This window comes from Lygodium microphyllum, chromosome 2 (genome assembly GCF_053477565.2).
Source record: "Lygodium microphyllum isolate KBCC chromosome 2, Lygodium_microphyllum_v1.1.10, whole genome shotgun sequence".
Taxonomy (NCBI): domain Eukaryota; kingdom Viridiplantae; phylum Streptophyta; class Polypodiopsida; order Schizaeales; family Lygodiaceae; genus Lygodium; species Lygodium microphyllum.
Genome location: NC_141136.1, coordinates 86467758 through 86486610, shown reverse-complemented (window position 1 = coordinate 86486610; position 18853 = coordinate 86467758). Strand labels below are relative to the sequence as shown.

At 43.1% G+C, this 18853-nt stretch overlaps 1 protein-coding gene across 8 annotated transcripts in view; it reads right to left on the bottom strand.

The window, feature by feature from the left end:
• The window catches only part of LOC148039979 (protein HLB1-like), a 113242-nt gene extending 94729 nt beyond the window's left edge, over positions 1-18513 (bottom strand). For 3 of the 8 annotated variants that reach the window (XM_087695478.1, XM_087695469.1, XM_087695503.1), the window contains exon 1: positions 17896-18512. In XM_087695478.1, the coding sequence (XP_087551604.1) occupies positions 17896-18335 (440 nt within the window). In that variant the 5' untranslated portion in view covers positions 18336-18512. Of the gene's footprint in view, positions 1-17895 lie in introns of all 8 variants that reach the window. The other 5 variants (XM_087695486.1, XM_087695495.1, XM_087695444.1 and 2 more) reach the window with 3 other exon arrangements.
• Between the last annotated feature and the right edge of the window lie 340 nt (positions 18514-18853).

Genomic DNA, 18853 nt, shown 5'->3' with positions numbered 1-18853 from the left:
AATGAAGTAGCAAAGCTAGTAGAAGAGGTGTAAGCTCGACTATATGTAATGCACAAGTACTCTTCAAATCCCTCCTCTATCAAGAGACTAAAATCTAAAAGAGGAGAAGAAAAAGAGGATAAAGGTGAAGGTGGAGTCTCATCTTCCTCGCCGAGTCCATAATGCCTCCTTAGGGCATCCAATTATAAAGAAGCCTGATAGGGCATCGTGGTATCTTGAGAAGAAGATATCTGAGACATTATGAACCAGTTACATGTCATTCATGTACCTTGCACAAAACCAAGCCTCCACAATATCCGCAAGATACTCTTTACAAGAGCACCGATTCTAATACCATGTAAAGATACGCTAGTGTTTGCACTGAAGAAACACAAAATGTACAATCACGACTAAAACACAAAGACTCAAACACTGACATGCAAAACTCAAACCCTAAATTAAACGCTAAACGCAAAATGCAAACACACACACAAACACAAGTAGAAAAGAAAGAGAACTCTAAAGAAAGTGAATGAATCAATGTTGTAAACGCAAGAAAGAATATACAAGATGCTCAAGGGCAAAGCTATCCAACACCAAGTGGCTCACATGGGAGCGGACTGAGGGAGGTGTTGATGTGTGTCGTCCACTAGAGATAGATATCGAGTGCAATAACCACCAATGGGCGAAGCAGAGGTTGATGAAGAAAAGCACTAAAAACACAAAAACGACCTCATGTAGATAATGGAAGCTGATCACTGGCAGCAACGGAAGGTTGAGCAACAACTATAGACCACGTAGCAAGCTGAAACCTGCAAGACAAGGATAAGGCTGAATGGTAGGCAGCCTGTCTATTTATAGACGTAGAAGGATCCTCCCAAACTAGGGTTTTACATGTGGGACATAGAAACTCTCTAGAACCGCTCCCCCTTTAATGAAACTTTTGGTAATTTACTGGTTTGGGACTATCTTAAAGAGCTAATAAGTGGGTGATAAATTTTAGCTCAACATCATTATGTGTGGCTTTCTACAAGCATCACTTATCTAGCAGTCCTAAAACCCTAGAGCAAGTGTGACTCATGTCCATGACAAGAGTTTTGGATAACAAGCAACTTTGCCTACTAGTTGGTTCTTACATGCACGAACATTTTGGCACAATGGTTGAAGGAGAGGAAACCATGGTACACATTGAAGGCTACATGTGACAAGCAAAGAGATTCTACTGCTGCTACTTTCCATGACCAAGGCTAAACAATGTTTCTTCCAAGGAGCATCTAGCATTCGCCAATACATCCATTGCTTGCGTATTCACAACGCATTTGTTATCTTGCTTGCAAATACTATGTTCTTGAGGGCTTTTTGGTTGCCTATTGTGGTATGGCCCATGGAACATGGTAGACATTCAAAGAACCTTTTTGATGGCTGATTTTCAAGCACTACAACATTGCATATATCATTGTAGACATTCAAAGAACCTTTTTGGTGGCTGATTTTCAAGCACTACAACATTGCATATATCATTGTACCGATCATCCATGATCTAAGAAAGGATATGAATATTATACATTTCATGGGTTTCTATGTAAGAAACCTCCTCAATGTTGGCTGACTTGATAGCCTTTTCAGAAACCTTTAGGCTGGCCAACCTACTTCAATTTGGTGCTACTTATATCATCCCTCCTCTCTAACCATGACTTGTTGCTGATCGCGCGAGAGTGTGAGGGAGCACTATTTGTCCGCACTCATGTACGTGTTCATCTTGTGCTTTTGGTATTGATTTAGTTTCAATCATCTCATATTCATGTCTCTTTGTGATATCTCTCTCATACAGTCCCACTTCCATTAACGTGCATTCTCAGCATTGCAATCTTCCCAACTCTCCCTACAACTCCATTTTCAGCAATAAACCACTATAGTGTCTCGTCATTTATCTTATTTTGCAATCTTCCTAAATTTGAAGGTGTCATCAACTTTCTTCTTGCAGATCTACATTTCTCCAATTTGGCTAGTACCGTTTGCTCCTAACAACAACTTGGGGACATGGTTGCATTGCATCCACAAATGAATCCATATAGTACAATCCATCCAATGTCGACAAACTAGTACAATCCATATGGGATCCATATGGTTCAAACTGTTTTAAAAATTGTCCTTGTTTTGACCATTACAGCTTCTAAAAAGTGTCTCCCTAACCCATTTTTTGGCCATTTTATGATCATTTTTGCCTTTTTCTTTCCTCACACTTCTCTCTCATCTCTCAACTATCACATCTATCTATCACCACAAGCTTTAAGCTCTTTCTATCTTCTTCTTCCTCTTCCCCTTCCTCTTCAAAACTACCTCTATCCATACGTCACTTACCACCTCCTTTTCTCTACATCTCTCTTACAAACTCCTTTTCCTCTTACCTCTTTTATTTCTTCCTTTCATCTACCTAATATTAGCAGATTAGTCAACTCAAGTGTGAGTTTGTGCTACAGAGGTTGTGGCCTTTTTGTAGTATTTTTACTAGCATTTTCTTGTGCCCTTTTTAGGACTAGGGAGCATTTAATGCTGGCCGATTGCATTTATTGCTCCCCCCATTTTATGCCTATATATTGCTAGGGCTCCTCCTCCTCTTCTGTACTTCAGCCATCATTTGTGGATTCTTTTGAGGAGAGAGGAGGCGGTACCAAGGTGCCCACACAGCCAGTGACTCACTGTTGTATATTGTTGTCTTGAGTTTGATACGGATTCCGTTTCCCGGGCATACATCTGAGTTCTCATCTGTATTTGTGTTTATTTTTCTTGTCTTGTGTTTCAGCAGTTTATTTCAGTATGTTGTTTATGCTTCCATTGCTGCACCATTTCTGACATGGTATCTGATTTTAGGATTTGTGTTTCTGCTGTGTTTTATTACTGATTTTATGACTGATTTACTCCTCTACTGCCCTAGCGACTGTTGTCAACCTGATTGCGACCAGATTTTGGCTTCCCTACTCTGCATTTTGATCAGCATATGCATCGCCTGCCTATCCAACACCTCCTGCTGCCTGTGTTTTCCTCATCAAGCTGCTAGCGATAGTTCCCTACACCTGTTTAGGCAGTGTGCAGCCTGTGTTTTGCTATTTACAGCACTATTTTGGGCTGGGCGACTGGCAAAACAGGCCGTTTTTGCTGTTTCTAGCAGATTTCAACTGATTTTTTGACTTTGTGCAGCAGATTTTGGCTTATTTTGATCAATTTTTGGGTTATACTGCATGTGAACTCTTACTTTTTGCAGTCTGTGCTCGTGGTTTGGCTGTGTTCCCTCTCCCAATCCCTTCTTTTCTCTACCTCTTTTCTAAATCCTCTCCAGATGGCTCCTCCATGCACCTCCACTGATGACAAGCTCCATGGACCTGATTATTACACATGGAGTGCGGTGATGAAGGCTTGGTTTATTCAGAAGCGGTTATGATACGTGGTTAACGGAGCTGTGGCACGTCCTCAACAACCTTCTCCTGTTCCATCTGCTTTTGATGAAGACAACCATGAGGAGTTTGTGCTTACATGGGATTCGGATGATGCCCATGCTTATTCGGCATTACTTCGGTGTATTTTTAAAGAAGTCCTACCGGCGGTCACCTCCTGTACGACAACTTCAGACATATGGTCAAAGTTACAGTTGATGTACAAGGCTCCTTCCACCATGAGGGCCGTTACTCTCTATGGCCAGCTCCAGCAACTGAAGTTTGAATCCAAAGATACGATTCAATCCTTCCTACTTCGTGTTACCCAACTCTAGGACCAGCTTTGCACTATGCAGTCTGCCCTATCAGAGGCACATCTTGTTGGTACAGTACTCTACAAGCTTCCTCGGGGGATTGATGGAGTGGCGAATGCTTTACGGGCACAGACATCTACGACTCCTATCAATTTTCTTCACATGTCCTCCATGCTACTTGAGCATGAGGCTACTTTGCAACTACAGGGGAGGCTTCCGTCACATTATGGAGGTTCAGGTGAGGCTCTTGCAGCTTCAGAGAGGGGTTCAAAGATGAAGAAGTCGAAGGCCCAGTGTTATCACTGTGGAAAGAAAGGTCATTTAAGGAAGGACTGCAAAGAGTTAGCAGCTTACAGGAAGAAAAAGGAGCAGAAGACCAAGCAAGATGCGAACTCCTCCAACGAGTCATCATCTGCCTCCGATTCCGATTCCGATTCCGATTCCGATTTCGATCCTCCAGCCAAGGCGAAGTCCAAGGCATGGAAGGGATCCTCTTCTTCGAATCGTAGGAAGGGCTTAGTGGCCCCTTACTCAACAACTTTCCAGTGGTGGTGATGCGGACATCCCTCACGACTCTCCAGTGCCAAAGAGGGAGTGTGAGAAGGTCGTGAGATGGGGCAATCATGCCTCATCTATATGTCTATACAAATGCACAGGATCCAAAGAGGGACATCCCTGACGCATCGACCGAAGTCTGGCAGGTACAAATCCTGGAGCTAGGATTGACACCCAGGTTCATGATGGGCTGGTTACTTGACAGAGAACGGGAGGCTTTCGTATGAAGCCCACATGAGGGGACACTTTGGCGGTTTTGGCCGAAGGCGGGGATTCCATGGTCACATGTTTAGAGATGTGTTTGGCAGATTGGTCTTGTACGTCCTGAGTGACATAGGTGACATAACCCAAAGAGCTGCTACCATTCTTCTCTATTTTTCTAGTGGTTCTATGTTGTATAGTTTATGATTCCCCATCATTGTTCTATTGTATTGTATCCGATCACCCCTAATCTGAGAGAGTGTTAGCAGATTAGTCAACTTAGGTGTGAGTTTGTGCTGCAGAGGCTGTGGCCTTTTTCTAGTATTTTTATTGGCATTTTCTGGTGCCCTTTTCAGGGCCAGGGAGCATTTAATGCTGGCCGACCAGCATTAAATGCTGGCTGACTGCATTTATTGCTCCCCCCATTTTATGCCTATATATTGCTAGGGCTCCTCCTCCTCTTCTGTACTTCAACCATCATTTGTGGATTCTTCTGAGGAGAGAGGAGCCGATGCCAAGGTGCCCACACAGCCAATGACTCACTGTTGTATGCTGCTGTCTTGTGTTCGACATGGATTCCGTTTCCCGGGCATACATCTGAGTTCTCATCTGTATTTGTGTTTATTGTTCTTGTCTTGTGTTTCAGTAGTTTATTTCAATATGTTGTTTATGCTTCCATTGCTGCACCACTTCTGACACCTAACACTCTATGTTTACCACCTCTTTCTCCACCTCCCCTCTTTTTCATCACCTACCTCTTAACTGTCCTCTTTCTTCCTCTATTTGGAACTTCAATCCATCTCTATCATTAGTTGCCTTGCCACAATAGTGAGATTTGTATCATATCTTATCATGTTGAGAGCATGAAGTTTATAGATCGTATTTAATAGGTTAACTATCTATTTCTTCTATATTCTTTAATGACCATACGAAACATTGTATTTTATCTTATAAATTTCTATGTACATTCGATACCATTGACCCTACTTTCTGCCTTAGGTTTTTTGGACCTAGAGACCAAGTTTAGGGTGGATTGGACATCTTGGAAAGCCTCTTTAGGCTTGAAAGAGAAACCCTAGAAGAACACAAGCACAAGGAGAGAAAGTCGTTTGCATCTTATAGATATTCTAGCCAAGCCAATCAACAAACCGATTCTTCAATACTTGCTACCATAGATCAACATGGGTGCTCTCTCCCCTTCTACTTCAAATTGATGGGGAGGGGGTTCCTCTGGCTTTCCCTTCCACATTGAGAGAAGGTGGCCATGTTCTCTTGATGACAAGATTTTGATTACACATGCTTCATTGGCCTTATTGTTTTTTGTATATTGTATCATTGTCAGGATGACTATGATTGTAAAGAAGGGCACTTATGAGTATGAACGATGTGCATTGCCCTTTGCATTACCCGATGCATTGGCATTCTGTTCTTTAAACATGCATTTGTGTGAATTTATCCCTTTTCACTCAAAGAGTGGTTGGCTCTAGATCCACCATATTTGCAGTAGCTCCTATAGCAAATTCCCTTCCTTCACCCTCCATAGCTTCCTTCTTCATCAACACCCATAGATGGTCAAGATAGCTTGTTTGTTTTGTGATGTGTTGGGTCTAACCATCCCCTCAATTCTTCTTCCCCCCCCCCCCCCCCCCCCGTCAAGGCACAAATTCCTCAATATGACAAAAATTGTTATTTAAAACACTCAAAAAATAAATATATAAATATTTTTAAAGGAAAAATATCCATTGTGATTCCATCCACCTCTACAGGTCCTACCAAGCCACTGGGCAGCCAACGAGCACCCTTTGTCCAATACCTTAGCCTCACCCTTTGTCCAATACCTTGGCCTCTCTGGGGTGATCACTTGGGCTCCCTTGGTAAGATAACCATCACCTTTGTAGTCTTGGTAAGTCATTGGGCAGCCAACAAGCACCCTCTGCTCAATGCCCTAGCTGCTTTGGGGTGGGACACCTTGGGATAAAAGAAAATTTGGGCTTGGGACACCTTGGGATAAAAGAAAATTTGGGCTTGAGCTACCTTGACCATGGTTGTCCACATCTGACGGACAGGTCAATCCGTACTGTTCCGTACGACTTGTCCAATCCTATCTGGATGCGTTTGATGGGTTCACTACGCCAATCAAATATGCTAGGGCCAAGGTCAAAATGACCGTCCTTTAACCATTTTTGCACTTTTTTGCCTAGTTTCATCCAATAACTCTCTCTTCTCTATCATCTAGTCTCCTCCAATAGCTCTCTTCTCTTCTCTTCTCTTCGCTTCTCTCTCTCTCTCTCTCTCTCTCTCTCTCTCTCTCTCTCTCTCTCTCTCTCTCTCTCATCTAGTATGTGAACGTTTCCCTATGAGTTGGTCAAACAATACTATAATCCCGCTATTTAAAAATGGTGATCCCCTAATTCCTAGCAGCTACAGGACTATTATGATCGGTCATACTTTGGCCAAGATATATGGATCTATATTGGAGCATGAACTCAGTGATTGGGCTGAAATGCAAGGCAAGAGAGCACAAGGATAGGCAGGTTTCAGACGAGGATATACCACACTGGACCATATTCTCACACTTAGAGCCATTATTGAGGAGGGTCGAACCCGAGACAAGAGGATTTATTGTTGCTTTGTAGACTTTCGCAAAGCTTTTGATACAGTGCCTCGTACACGCATCATGCAGAGATTGCAGGACATTGGAGTACCAAAAGGGTATACGATGGGGTGTCTATGCATTATATGAGGCAGTGACAGGTCATGTATTAGCACCTGGGGGGTTATTAGAGAGGATTGATAGTGCCATAGGAGTGAAACAAGAATGCCCACTTTCACCCACATTGTTTGGTCTATACATAGATGAAGTGTCTGATTACATAGACCGAGGAGGAGGAGCTGGAGCCAGCCTGGCAAGGGTGCTGATACCGATATTACTTTATGCAAATGATATTGTTCTCATTTTAGATTCACCAGAGGGATTGCAGTGCCATCAATACTTCAGCAGCATGGGTGACTAGATCTATATACCAGTTCACATTTGGGGGAGACATACTGGAGCATGTGAGGGAATATGTCTATTTGGGAGTCACCTTCTCTGGCCCACGTTTTTCGTTGAGAGGGGCATCAGAGGCACGTCTAGCACGTGGATATGCAGCACTAGGGAGACTCGAGAGTCAATGTGCTCACATACAGTTCCAGGAGCCCCGCACCAAACTCTGGTTGTTTAACACCCTATTCACACCTACATTACTATATGGAGCAGAGGTATGGGGTTGCAACTTGTACCACAGGCGTCTTAGCCCACTCAGTGATCAGATTGGAATAGAGAGGGATTATTATGATGGTTGGGATAGTGTGGAAAGGCCACTGACCATGATGATAGCATGCATGATTAGGAGTAAGCCCTCCACTCCACATCCCATTGTCAGAGCAGAGCTAGAGGCAACACCTATAGTTACAGAGGCACTCTTCAGGGCAGTGACCTTTTGGCACAGACTATGGGAACTTCCACGCCATAGATACTCTAGATTGGCACTAACCTCATCTAGACAACTAGCAACTGGAGGCGAGAAGAATTGTTGGTTTTCACAGATGACTATTTGGATGAATCTACATGGTTTGGATATTGACTGTCTTCCACCTTTGGATTATAGCCTTGACTGCCCTACACTTTCTCTCAGCTGATCAGAGTTGAACCAGGTGATCAGAGCTAATATCTTGAGGATTGAGACAGCAAGGACATGGATCCATCCACCACTCCCTCTAGGATCAAGGATGGAGTTCTACAGGAGTCATTTCTTGTGTCTCTCTGATGATGGTTTCACTATTCGGCCAGCATATATGGACACTCATCTCTCCCATAGCGTACGGGTTGCTATCAAACAGATTCACACCTCCTCACATAGGCTTCAGATGGAGACAGGCAGATGGACAAATACCCTAGCAGAGGATAGGACTTGCCAGCTCTATGGTCGAGAGCCTGAGACGAAGGAGCACTACATATGCAGATGCACAGTATACTATGACATACGAGGACGGTACCACTGCCTCTTCCGTAATGGATTTGGACCCCTTCGTCGCGTCATGGAGTACGAGGACCAGAGATGTCTAGGTCTTTTCCTCCTGGAGCTCGAGAGGCGCCGAACTGCACTACTACAAGACAAGGCCAGCTCACCCAAAGGGACACACACAGAGAGCAATGACAAACTTCTTCTACAGAGCCGACCCTACTGACACTACCAAGAGACAGAGCCACCCCGCCAAACACTTTACACACCACACCGTGGTGTCACATTGGATAGAGCCACTTCCCTTCGTCGAGCACGACGACCCCCTCTACCAGGACCACGTCCGAGGAGGCCACACCACAATCGGATTGGAGCCATTATCACGAGACACTGTAGACTCACCACCAGGCATATCAGTGAAGCAGCTAGGGACCGCATCATAGGTGAGGTGAGATCATGTGCAGATCTTGAGATCACCTACAACCCATAGTCCCCACCACACTTTTGTACATGGTTCTATCAGATCCGGTTCTCCTTTCCTTTCCTTTTCTTTTCTATTGATGGAATAATACTACACATGGTTCAACCCTAGTATAGTCCCATCATATAGTTATTTTCAGTATTGTTTCATAGGCCACCCACTTATTTGTAATGTTATCTTTACCTTACTAATGAGATGACATTAGACATGGATGTACTCTGGATTTTGTCTCATAGGCCACATTGGCCTTATGTAGACGTTAATATCCCTCTCTCTCTCTCTCTCTCTCTCTCTCAATCCTAAAACTTTCCCTCTATAAAAATCTCTTCCCCTTCTCCATCTTGTTCATCCTTTCTAGTATCTACTCATTTGAGCTTCGCACTCTCTCTACTCTTTTCTAGTATCTTCTCATTTGAGCTTCCCACACTCTCTACTCCCTCAAGCACTCTTGCCATCTCAATCTCTCCACTCCCTCACGCTATCTCTATTCCTTAACCTCTCTACCTTTCCTATTCCCTCAAGCTCTCGCTACTCCATCAACCTCTATATTCCTCTAATTTCAACTCTCTCTTGCATTTACTTTACAATAAAATCTCTAAATGTAAGTTTTAAGTCCAAGATTGCGAACTACACAGATTATATGTAAGTTTGGGGGCATTGTTGGAGTAGTGTCATTGGCCATCCTGGCTTTAGGTACCCAAATCCAAGTGTTACCCTAGCGGATGATGAAGGGTGAAGGCAGCCACGAGCCACAAACCGCAATGTCCTCCTGAAGGGGTGTAAGGGCAGTGGAAGGGGCTGGTAAGAGAGAAGGAAAGTGGTAGTGAAGAATGATTAAAGAGAGGTGTTGGGGTTGTGAAGAATGAATGAAGTGACTACCTATTTATAGGCATAAGCTGTCTAGGGTAGCGCACCACTGTGTGGGCGCCCACTAAAAAAGTAGCCAAAATGTGGACACCAACCCTTTTTGGGGCTGTCAATGCGAAACTCTAAATGAAGTGTGTAAACCAAAGAAGCGGTTTCTCAATATCCCCTCTCAGGCCCAAAAAGGGAGAAAGAAGAAAAGCAAAGAGAGGTATGATAAAGAAGAGGATCCCAGAGATCCAAGATTTCCACCTGAAAGGTAACCTGTAGTAAGGACCAATAGACGAGATGAATTGTAGAACCTAACTCCACCTCAGGAGAGAAGCCACTAGCTCCGTAACTCCATGCTGGAAGGAATTCAAAGGCCTCTTCACCAAGGTGCGGCTGGACCTCCAAGAACTCAATCTAGGTGGCCTCTAAAGATCTTGGGAATCAATACAAGAAATGACTGCATGAGGACAACCATCCCAAAAGACTAAATGGTGGGTGACGACTTTCATGACGAGGAGGTGCCCCCCCTAAGGGCGGAGGTGCGGGAGCCCCCTTTGAAGCCAAACAGGTAGAAGCCGCCTCTAAGGGCAAAGAGAATACATCCCCCTCTACGAGCATGGATCATAGACTCCCAATCATCTAACAACAAAGGAAGTGCCATCAATCGTGCTGCCAAAGAAGGTATCTAGGGTATCAAAGGTATCAAAGAACTCCCAAAGGTGGCCTCTCGAACCTGAGTAGTCAAGGGTGGGAAAAAGCTAGGCTCAGACTAAGCCAAGGGTGGGCAACACTCACTGTCTCTCAATGGAGAGGACTGTGAAACTGAAGTAATAGAAGGGGTTGAACAATCACTATCTCTTGAAGGAGCAAACTGCCAAGGGAACGGTATCCAACAATCACTGTCTCTCAAGGAAGCGAACTGCAAAACCACGGGTTTGTCAAGGTGGCATTCCTAAAACCCTAGAAATAGAAGCAACCTCCATAGCGCATTACGACGGTCGCAAGGAGGCCATGGTACCAGTCAAACCCTCATGTGGCTCGAAAGGGCTTTAGTGCGCATCGGATGCGTCTTATTGCCTTGAGCATAAAAATCTCAAAGCTAATGCAAATTTAACTCTATGGCCCATAAGGGAGAGGTGGCACAACGAGTGCCTGGGGGTAGACACATATACTCCGACAGGGTAGGGAGCAAAGATCCATGGCGGCAAGAATTGGTAGGGACTCCGCTGATACCAAAAGAGCAACACCCAATGGCCTGTCCATCTGCCTGTGGAGAGGACATAGCACTGGAGTGTCAATTTGTAAATGGGTGGGTGAGTGGATGGGTGGTAGAGGAAGAGAAGGGCATCTTTGTCTCCTGTTGATGCAGTGAAAATGAAGGGGGAAATCAAAAGATGATGCCAAACCCACAACCTATATGTGCCTTCTCTGATGAATAGGATCTTTAGCTCTCTGAGCTCCTGCACTCTAATACCATGTTAAAAATAATAGGGAAGCTTTGATACCATGGCAAAATAAGCAACAGCACAGAGAGACAGTAGGGTTTGCGAGGAGTAACACAAAGTGTGTACAGCAAACGCTGAGAGAGAAGATAAACTCGAAAACACAAGAACATAGTGATGATGCACTGAATCATGCTATGAGAAGAAAAGTTAATACAATGGAGCCAAAATTCAAAAGATAACTACACTATCCTATCTAAATCAAGCGGCAACACCTATGAATCTGCACAGTGGAGGGAGTAAGATGCAGTCCTCCAAGCAATGGGCTATAGAAGAAATCATTGGAAGGTGAAAGACAATTGTTGAGGGAGTGAACCGCAATCCTCTGATGCTATCGGAGATGTGGAAGATGATCACCAGCTATAAAGGGAGTGAACCGCAATTCTCTGATGCTGAGGAGTAACCCAAAACCCCCCTCTTTCTCATGAAAAATAAAAAAACCCTAATGTGGCCTTGGGCGATTTTCAAATTTTTTGTTAAAGCTTCTCAAAAAACCTCCCCTACAAACCCTCGTGAGAACAGCTCCAAAAAGCCTATCTTCAAAAATTTTAGATGTTCTTTTCCCCACCAAACGTATCTCGAAGAGAACACCTGCATTTCTGTTGCATTTCTTCTTTTCTAGTTCGATAAATATCTTTCCAACAAGTAATGGAGGAGAAGCCAAGCTACAAAAACGTTGGTCCTAGCAGCCCCCGTGATAGACGAGTGATGCCAAGTGATAGAGAAGGAGCCAAGCTGCAAATACGCAAGTCTCAGCGTCCCCCATGATAGATGAGTGATGAAATCACTGACGCTCAGTGATGAAGACTGTCACCAAAGGCTAAGATGCTGATGCTAAGCTAGAAATGACAACGCCAGGCAAGGTCTCCACACTGAAAAACGCAGGTGAAGGTGGAGCCTGATGAAGAAGGGTACTGACACCAAGCAGATGATGGTAACACCTCATGAAAGATACTCCAAACATAAGGCCTAATGATGAAATAAGGTGCCGATAGCAGATGATGAAGGGTAAAGGCAGCCATGAGCCACGAACTGCAATGTCCTCCTGAAGGGGTGTGAGGACAATGAAAGGGGCTGGTGAGAGAAGAGAAGTGGTGGTGAAGAATGATTGAAGAGAGAGATGTTGGGGTGGTGAAGAATGAATGAAGTGACTGCCTATTTATAGGCATAAACTGTCAAGGGTGGCACACCACTGTGTGGGCGGCCACTAAAAAAGTGGCAAAAATATGGACACCAATCCTTTTTGGGGCTATCAATGTGAAACCCTAAATGAAGTGTATAAATTGAAGAAGTGGTTTCTCAATACCTACTGTCTGTTTTCATCTGCATTCCTGACATACAACCTACGCAATCCATACACGCAACGATGCTAACGAAGACCATAGGGCTTTCAAAGCTTGGTGTATGAGCTCCTTTCCCACTAGAGATCTCAAAGAATAAATGCTGCGTCAAGCGGCACAGAGAAAAGAGCCAATTGCCTAAGTGAACCCTAAAGAGGGCAGCCATAGCTTTTGAGCTCAAGCTCAAATATCTCTTTTCTCTCTCACTCCCATTGGACTCAATCATGCCACTGACTCTCTAATCCATTGCCATACTTAGTTTCTAGCAAAGCTACCACTTCAAATCAGCAAGAAGAAGATTCAACATCAAGATCCAATATCAATGGTTCAACTTGCTAGTATCTCTCAATACTCACATAGTGTTTTTTTATACTAGTGCTTCTTATATGTCTTTTGACACATTCAACTTCAACCCTCTTGGTCTACTCTCAGTTATTTACTGCTGCTTCTACCATTAAAATAGGTAAAGATTCACCCTCATGCCGATTCTGGTAGCCTCTTTGGACCTCAAGGATCAAATCGCCAACATCAAATTGCATCTTGGAAGCTTTAGGTTGTTGATTTTGCCAATATCCCCTCCATAAAGAGCTCTTATTCTTAGCCACTATTTTTTCTCCAATTTAGCTATAAATAAGAGACATGGGGAGCCATTGAGAGCAGTCCGAGCAAGAGGGGACAGGCCCTTCTCAAGAGTATAGAGCAAGAGCATGGGAATTTCTCATCAAGAAGACAAGGAGGATGCTCTGCGAGCTCTCGAATTCAATTCCTTACAAGAGAAGAAGCCAAGGGAAGCTGCACTCTCAGTAATATGGGACAAAAATGATGATAAGGCTCAAGCTATTATCAAGCTAGAGCTTGATGACAGCTACATTCATCATGTAGATACTTGTGAAACTTCTCAAGCAACTTGGAAACGCCTAGATACCTTGTTTGGAGCACAATCCAAATACTCCAAATATGGATTATTAATTGAATTCTTTAGGCTTGATATGAAGAGTAGTACTTTACTTGTAAGTCATTTGAATTATATGAAAAGCTTATTGACACAACTTGCAGGAATCAACTTGAAGATGGATGAAAACATTTGCATTGGAGTACTCCTCAAAAGTCTTCCACCCAAGTATGATAATGTGTCTACCACATTAATCAACAAACCAAAGCCAAAGCTAGTGGACATCAAAGTCTCTCTCCTTAAAGAGGATAAGAAGATCAAGAGCAAAGGAGAAGCAAGCACCCTAAGAAGAGACCAACAATTCCTCTATGTCAGAGACAAAGGGAAGAATGACATAATTTGTGATTTTTGTATAAAAAAAAAGCTACGTATATTGAGAAGTTTTGCCATGCTAAGAAAATATCTCAAAGAGCATACCTTGCAACAATAAAAGAAGATGAAGATAACAATGGAGAAGAAGAAGGCAACACTTAAGAGCAAAAGGAGAGGACCCATCAATCCCTCTTTTGCGGCTTATTTTCTGAGACTTTTTTTGGTTCTTTATGTGTACCTGCCTAATGTTCTTATCATAAGTTGTTCTACTCCTCATGTAACTTTTACACTGCAACTTATACACACTTAGTGAGGCCTTGTGACAACCTCTAGCTTTATATGGTTAGTTTTTCCATGTCTACACTTAGCAAGGTTCTACTCATGACAGCTTTTGTATACTCCGTTCTTGTCTTGGTTGTGATTGAGGAGGGGTGTCCAGAAATGTACAATCACATCCACTCTATAGCCTCTTTGTAATGAATAGCAAAGCAAAGGATCACATTATAAATAAAACCTTAGACTAGGTCATATATGCATGGTTTATTAAAACCACAGTTCGTGAATACCATGGTCCCTTTCCACCTTTTTCCACCACCAATACCACCTATTGTAAGCCTATAAAAGGCACTCATCCCACACTCATTCTATCTATCATTCTCATTCAATTGTACTTGCATGGTGCTTGAGTAATATCAATTGTTCTCTTTTGTCATTACTAATGTCTCATTATGATTATCTACTTGCTCATTACAGTAATCCACCCTACAATGCATCCTCAATATTTTTACAATCTTTGCTATGCACATCCCATTCACGGCAGATATCACAGTTCAAGCTGCTGTCCATTGCTATCCATCATCAAGCACCTGCTGTCCAACCTCTCCCTACTATTGGTGACTATTTCCAGCCTGCTGCCCACTGCAAATCTGTTGTGTTCTACTACTGGTTTGCAAGTTTCTACCCTTTTCCAGCCTCTGAGACTAATTCAACCACTCTATGGACTGTTTCTTGCTACCATACAGATTTTAAGACTATCTACTATGATTTAGGGTCCCTCAAAGTAGGACACACTCTCTAGCTCATACTCTCGAGACTGGTCCTAGAGGCATGGGAGTTCGGGTGTCAATATTTCACCTTTGCATAGTGTGTTTGCTTCATTGAGCATCGTACATATATTTAACATTCATTATTAATTCATTATCTTCTTCAATGTTCATCATCTTTGAGTTACCCTAACCCTAACTATGTTCTTTATCGATCTATGCTTTGATGTACAATTGTGTTTGTTAGCTGTAGACAAGTATTTCTTTACACCACCCAGCCTCTTTGGAGCAGAGAGCTGCCTGTCCACATCAGTCGGTTTTCGCTCTGCAGCTGCCACCCAACATCTACACCACTTCCACGAGCCATCGCTCACATAGCTAGGCTTGCATTTCAGCTACAGCCTGCATTTTGGAGCTGCTACCACTGCATACAATTGCCCTGCAGGCAGCCATGTTGCCATCTGTTGTGCTCAGCCTGTTCCGGACAGATTCATCACTCTGATCTGCGTTTACAGCAGCTCATCACATTCAAAGACTGCTTGCTGCGTTTTGGGATCGTTTGAAGTACAACACGCTGTCGGACCTATCACCGGTGTCTCTAACTCCTCTTCCAACTCATCCCTTTCAAAATCCACCCGACACAAAGGTTTGAGATAGCTGCGTTGCGATGTAGAAGTACAAGTGATCACACAACGGAGCAATCAAGTAGCTGCCTCATGAGAGAAACCAAAAGTGGCCAAAATAGTGGCCACCCAGTTCTCCTAATGTGGACACACTAAATGACCTCTAAAAGGTTTGAACATGATTTGTACCGCCTTGAACCACAATTGTGTTAGGATTTATATATTAAATAACTAATAGTATACTCTAGATTTGACAAAAGTATAATTTTATAGTTAAATCTTAACATAAACAAAAAATCAATTGTCAGAACTGCTAGCTAGTTCAAACACAACCCTAAGATTTCTAACTGTGTTATTCTGATTCAGCTCAAGTGATCTGCTGCAAAAGCAAAACAGCACTCCAACACCACCTCTTGTCTTCTCGAAACATTATGTTGGCCCCACAACTTGGAGATGAGAGGAGCTTGCTCTATCCGCCTGGTTATGCAAACTATATCACCAATCTGAACCATTTTCTGAACTAGTAGCAAAACTGAGCTAGTAAGGATTAGTGATAAAGAAGACATAAAAAATATAAAAATGGTTTGAAATGAGTGGACTGTTACTGATTTCAACTTGAAAGCCAGCACAGCAAACGTGAGTTCCTGACTTTGGACCCACCCTATGAACTGCAAAATCTGGAGGGGAACTTTGCATGCCAGCTCAATGCAGTCTTTCAGCTGACAGTTATTCTGGCAACTTCAAATTCTGAAGTTTAGCTTCCAGGCTATAACTTGTGGGATGGCCTAGCATTTAAACCTCAAGAAATACTTGAACTGCACAAGAAGATAACAGCGTGATCATTGAAAAGAGCACTCGAGAGGAATGTAAAAATTCATCCTTCCTAGACACAGGTTGTGTTGGCATTGTTTCCAAGTACGTATTTGTTGCACTTCTCTGAAGTTGTATCCACAACCAGAGGTTGCTTTGGAATATGGAGTGATGTGCAGATTAAATCTGGAGGGGAACTTGTGCATGCCAGCTCAATGCAATCTTTCAGCTGACAGTTATTCCAGCAACTTCAAATTCTGAAGTTTAGCTTCCAGACTACAACTTGTGAGATGGCCTAGCATTTAAACCTCAAGAAATACTTGAACTTTATTCCTTGAACTGCACAAGAAGATAACAGCGTGATCATTGAAAAGAGCACTTGAGAGGAATGTAAAAATTCATCCTTCCTAGACACAGGTTGTGTTGGCATTGTTTCCAAGTACGTATTTGTTGCACTTCTCTGAAGTTGTATCCATAACCAGAGGTTGCTTTGGAATATGGAGTGATGTGCAGATTAAACCTGGAGGGGAACTTATGCATGCCAGCTCAATGCAATCTTTCAGCTGACAGTTATTCCAGCAACTTCAAATTCTGAAGTTTAGCTTCCAGGCTACAACTTGTGAGATGGCCTAGCATTTAAACCTCAAGAAGTACTTGAACTTTATTTCTTGAACTGCACAAGAAGATAACAGCGTGATCATTGAAAAGAGCACTTGAGAGGAATGTAAAAATTCATCCTTCCTAGACACAGGTTGTTTTGGCATTGTTTCCAAGTACGTATTTGTTGCACTTCTCTGAAGTTGTATCCACAACCAGAGGTTGCTTTGGTATATGGAGTGATGTGCAGATTAACTTTGGATAGTGTATAGGATCAACCCATGGGGAGAACCATGAAGCTGGGTTGGATAGTGTGTTGTTTGGTTGTTGGGTGGGTGAGTGTGTTGGGCTCGGTTCGGTTCTGGAGACTGGACACATAGATGTTTTAAAACATGGTCAGCGTGTTGGGCTCAGTTCTCTTCTGGAGACTGGACACATAGATGTTTTAAAACATGGTCAGCTTGTTAAATGTCTGGTATTTAAAATCATGATATAGAGATGCACAATATCTACCCAATTAGGCTGACACTATTTATACTGTTCTATAGTAGGGATTTCAGAAAGCTGCTAATTGTTGATCTCATTTTAGCTTAAGGTAGTCTCTAAAGCTGTCTAAGTTTATCTCTTCTAAGTTTAGCAAACGTTCTCTTGCAGATTAGCATACATTTCCAATGCTACTCGAGTTCATCTCTTCTCAATTTAACAAGTACAATCTCTAGCAAATGTTTCTCTTTTCATGTTAGCATAGATTCAAAAGCTACTTAGATTTATCTGTTCTTCAATACAATCTCTTCCTAGAAAAAAAAAACACTTGTCTAGGATGCTTCTCTTTTTGTGTTTTTTTTTCATTAGAATAGGTAAGTACGGATGCAAAATTTTAAACACGTAGTACTCACATGGTAGTGGAGGTGGAGGTGGAGGAGGAAGGACCAACGAGATCGGTCTGGCTGTCGTTCGCATCAAAGATAGTCTCGGCAACGGTGTTTCTGTCTTCTTCAAGAGCCTGTATTTCAGGCTCAGAATTCATCCTCTGTGCACCATTCTCCTTAGAGGAAACTGCTGGGTCAGGGCTATGGGTCTTCGGATGCCCATTCTCATGCGCCGAATCCGCTGAGGCTGACGGAGGCCCCTGGATCGACAGGTCGCCGAACTCGGCTGCCATGATGTCTCCGAGGTTTCCATCCGTGAAAGACAGCGCCTGAGTTCCTGGCGATGGAGGGATGTGAGAGTACTGCTGGGAGATCTCGTGCAGCTCGTTGTTGCTCCTCTCCTGTTCGTCCTCTCCCTTTTCCTCGTGCAGCTGCTCCTGCTGCTGCGCTTCGTATGTCTCCGCCATCGCTGCTGAGACAAGCTAGCAGAAGCACTATTATTAGTGCCCCACTTTCGGTTTATGGTTGGCTTAAGGCTGCTCTGTCAGCATGTTTTTGCATCCTGCCAAAAAGGCAACTCAATAGGTGCAAATTAGAATTTGCCTCTAAAACTGAGACTGGTTACCCGCTGCCTCTCCAAGGCACAGGAGATGGATGTATCTACAATGCAATAAAAGCGCATGCTTTGTAAAGTGGCCATAAAATGGCAATGGCATAGTACACTTGTGAGGTGGAAAAGAAAGCAAAGCCAATTCGAACTCGTATTGCTTCAATAGATCATGCAAACAAGGCAAGGGTTATTACAACCATGAAGCTAATGTACTATGTAGCAAAAACGACAACTCTATTGCCTCATTTGAAGATCTCTGTGACTTGGCAATGTCTCTGAACATCCCAAATATGCCAAGGACTACAGAGTATTCATCCTATACAAGTCACTATGCAAGCATTGAGTTCCTTTTAGCAATGTCAAGTCAACTCTTGG